Source organism: Bison bison, unplaced genomic scaffold (assembly GCF_000754665.1).
Source record: "Bison bison bison isolate TAMUID 2011002044 unplaced genomic scaffold, Bison_UMD1.0 scf7180017864236, whole genome shotgun sequence".
Lineage (NCBI taxonomy): Eukaryota > Metazoa > Chordata > Mammalia > Artiodactyla > Bovidae > Bison > Bison bison.
The window spans coordinates 565,255-568,255 of NW_011494808.1; the positions used below are offsets into that span (position 1 = coordinate 565,255).

Consider the following 3,001-nt stretch of genomic DNA (forward strand, 5'->3'; position numbering starts at 1 on the left):
ATATTAAGTGAATCTTCTTATTTATAGGGTAAAGTTTTTTTTTTCCTGCTATGTATCTTTTTCCAAGTTTCAAATACTAGAATGTGATTCTTTTTATCCACATTTGAAAATAAGTTTACCTAAAGGAAAGATGTGTTATCTTTTCCACATGCCACAGATTAAATAAGCTATGTCATGTCTGACTCTTTTGCAACCCCATGGACTGTGGCCCACTAGGCACTTCTGTCCATAGGATTTCTCTGGGAAAAATAATGAAGTGGGTAGCCATTTCCTTCTCCAGGGGATCTTCCTGACCCAGGGATCGAACCCACATCTCCTGCATTGGAAGGCATATTCTTTACTCTATAGTGGCTGGAAATATTCTATTTAGTCTTTCTAAACCATGGATTTTTCAAAGAACCAAAAGTATACAAAACTAAATAAATGAATTTTTATTATTTTCAATCATTTCATAGCTGTAATTATTTTGCCTCATACTTAAATGATAAATCAGCAGTAAAGTAATAAATATAAAGCTATATATTTACACATATAAATATGTATTCATATATAAACACATACATTTGTTGTTGTTCAGTCACTAAATTGTGTCTTACTGTTTGTGACCCCATGGACTGCAGTATGCCGGGTTTCCCTGTCCTTCACCATCTCCCAGAGTTTGCTCAAGCTCATGTCCACTGAGCTGATGATGCTATCCAACCATCTCATCCACTGTTGCTTTCTTACCCTCCTGCCCTAAATCTTTCCAGCATGAGTGTCTTCTCCAATGGTCTGCTCTTCGTATCAGGTGGCCAAAGCATTGGAGCTTCAGCTTCAGCATCAGTCCTTCCAGTGAATATTCAGGGTTAATTTCCTTTAGAATTGATTGGTTTGATCTCCTTGTAATCCAAGGGACTCTCAAGAGTCTTCTACAGAACCACATTTCAAAAGTATCTATTCTTCAGTGCTCAGCCCTCTTTAGACTGATGCTGAAGCTGAAGCTCCAATACTTTGGCCACCTGATGTGAAGAGCTGACTCATTAGAAAAGACCCTGATGCTGAGAAAGATTGAAGGCAGGAGGAGAAGGGGATGACAGAGGATGAGATGGTTGGATGGCATCACTGGCTCAATGGACATGAGTTTGAGCAAGCTCCAGGAGATGGTGAAAGACAGGGAAGCCTGGCGTGCTGCAGTCCATGGCATCACAAAAAGGTGGACATGACTGAGTGACTGCACAAAACAGCCTTCTTTATGGTCCAACTCTCACATCCGTACATGACTACCGGAAAAAAACATAGTTTTGATTATATGACCTTTGTCAGCAAAGTGATGTCTCTACTTTTTAATATGCTGTCTAGGTTTCTCATAGCTTTCCTTCCAAGGAGAAAGCTTTTTATAATTTTGTGGCTGCAGTCTCTGTCTGCAGTGATTTTGGAGCCCAAGAAAATAAAATCTGCCACTTTTTCCAGACTTTTCCCATCTATCTGGCAAGAAGTAATGGGGCTGGCTGCCATAATCTTAGTTTTTTGAATGTTGAGTTCTAAGTCAGCTTTTACACTTTCCTCTTTCACCCTAATCAAGAGGCTCTTTAGTTCTTCTTTGCTTCCTGCCATAAGGGTGGTGTTATCTGCATATCTGAGGTTATTGATATTTCTCCCGGCAATCTTGATTCCAGCTTTGATTCATCCAGCCTGGTATTTCTCATGATGTACTCTGCATATAAGTTAAATAAGCAGGGTGACAATATACAGCTTTGACGTACTCCTTTCCCAATTTTGAATCAGTCTGTTGTTCCATGTCCATTTCTAACTGTTGCTTCTTGACCTGCATACAGGTTTCTCAGGAGGCAGGTAAAGTGGCCTAGTATTCCCATCTGTTTAAGAATTTCCACAGTTTGTTGTGATCCACACAGTCAAAGGGTTTAGGGTAGTCAATGAAGCAGAAGTAGATATTTTTCTGGAATTCTCTTGCTTTTTCTATGATACAACGGATGTTGGCAATTTTATCTCTGGCTCCTCTGCCTTTTCTAAATGTAACTTGTACAACTGGAATCCGTTGATTCTTTATTTTTCACTTTCTCTGTTCCTTTGAGTGCCTGTTTTGATCTGAGACTTAAAAGAGAAATCTGACAGTAGATATAGTTAAAGTATGAAACTGTCTACTACTAAACAGGTTATAAATTTGTATTTTCTTTTTCTTTCCCTAGTCATTCAGCCATTGTACCAGAACGCTATGACATGGACTACTAATATAGCTAAGCTCTTCACCAACAAAATGCTTACATGAAGAGGAGAAAGTGTTTTGTAACCCTTATGCTATCCCTAAATACACTTAAAATGTCAAATTTTTGAAAATAAAGTGCACTTGGGGAGGAAGAAGTCTTCCTTCAGTTCAGTTCAGTTGCTCAGTCGTGTCCAACTCTTTGCGACCCCATGGACTGCAGCACGCCAGGCCTCCCTGTCCATCACCAACTCCCGGAGTTCACTCAAACTCATGTCCATCGAGTCGGTGATGCTATCCAGCCATCTCACTCTCTGTTGTCCTCTTGTCCTCCTGCCTTCAATCTTTCTCAGCATCAAGGTCTTTTCCAAGGAGTCAGTTCTTCGCATCAGGTGGCCAAAGTATTGGAGTTTCAGCTTTAGCATCGGTCCTTCCAATAAATATTCAGGACTGACTTCCTTTAGGATGGACTGGTTGGATCTCCTTGCAGTCCAAGGGACTCTCAAGAGTCTTCTCCAACACCACAGTTCAAAAAAGTCTCCTTGTGACTCCCAAATACACCTAGCCGCTGGTGGACCCCTCCAGTGGGCCGCAAATCCTGGTTCCCAAGCTGGGGAGAGGCCCAATGCACAGCTGCACTTCTATCCCTCACTCCATTCAACCCGCCAACAGACCTGCCTTCTCCACCTGCCTGCCCAGCTTGCCCCAGGCCAGCCCCTGAGGCATGCTCCTCCCCTCTCCTGTCCCGCCCTCCAGTCTCACCCCTCCTCAGCCCCTCCCCTCCTCTTTTCACTGCTGCCC

General features: G+C 42.2%; 1 protein-coding gene across 1 annotated transcript in view; it reads left to right on the forward strand.

Moving 5' to 3' along the window:
* Window positions 1-2,229, forward strand: part of ADAM18 (ADAM metallopeptidase domain 18) — a 108,635-nt gene extending 106,406 nt beyond the window's left edge. The window contains exon 20 of the mRNA XM_010846438.1: window positions 2,187-2,229. Within this exon, the coding sequence (XP_010844740.1) occupies window positions 2,187-2,229 (43 nt within the window). The remainder of the gene's footprint in view (window positions 1-2,186) is intronic.
* Window positions 2,230-3,001: the final 772 nt, after the last annotated feature.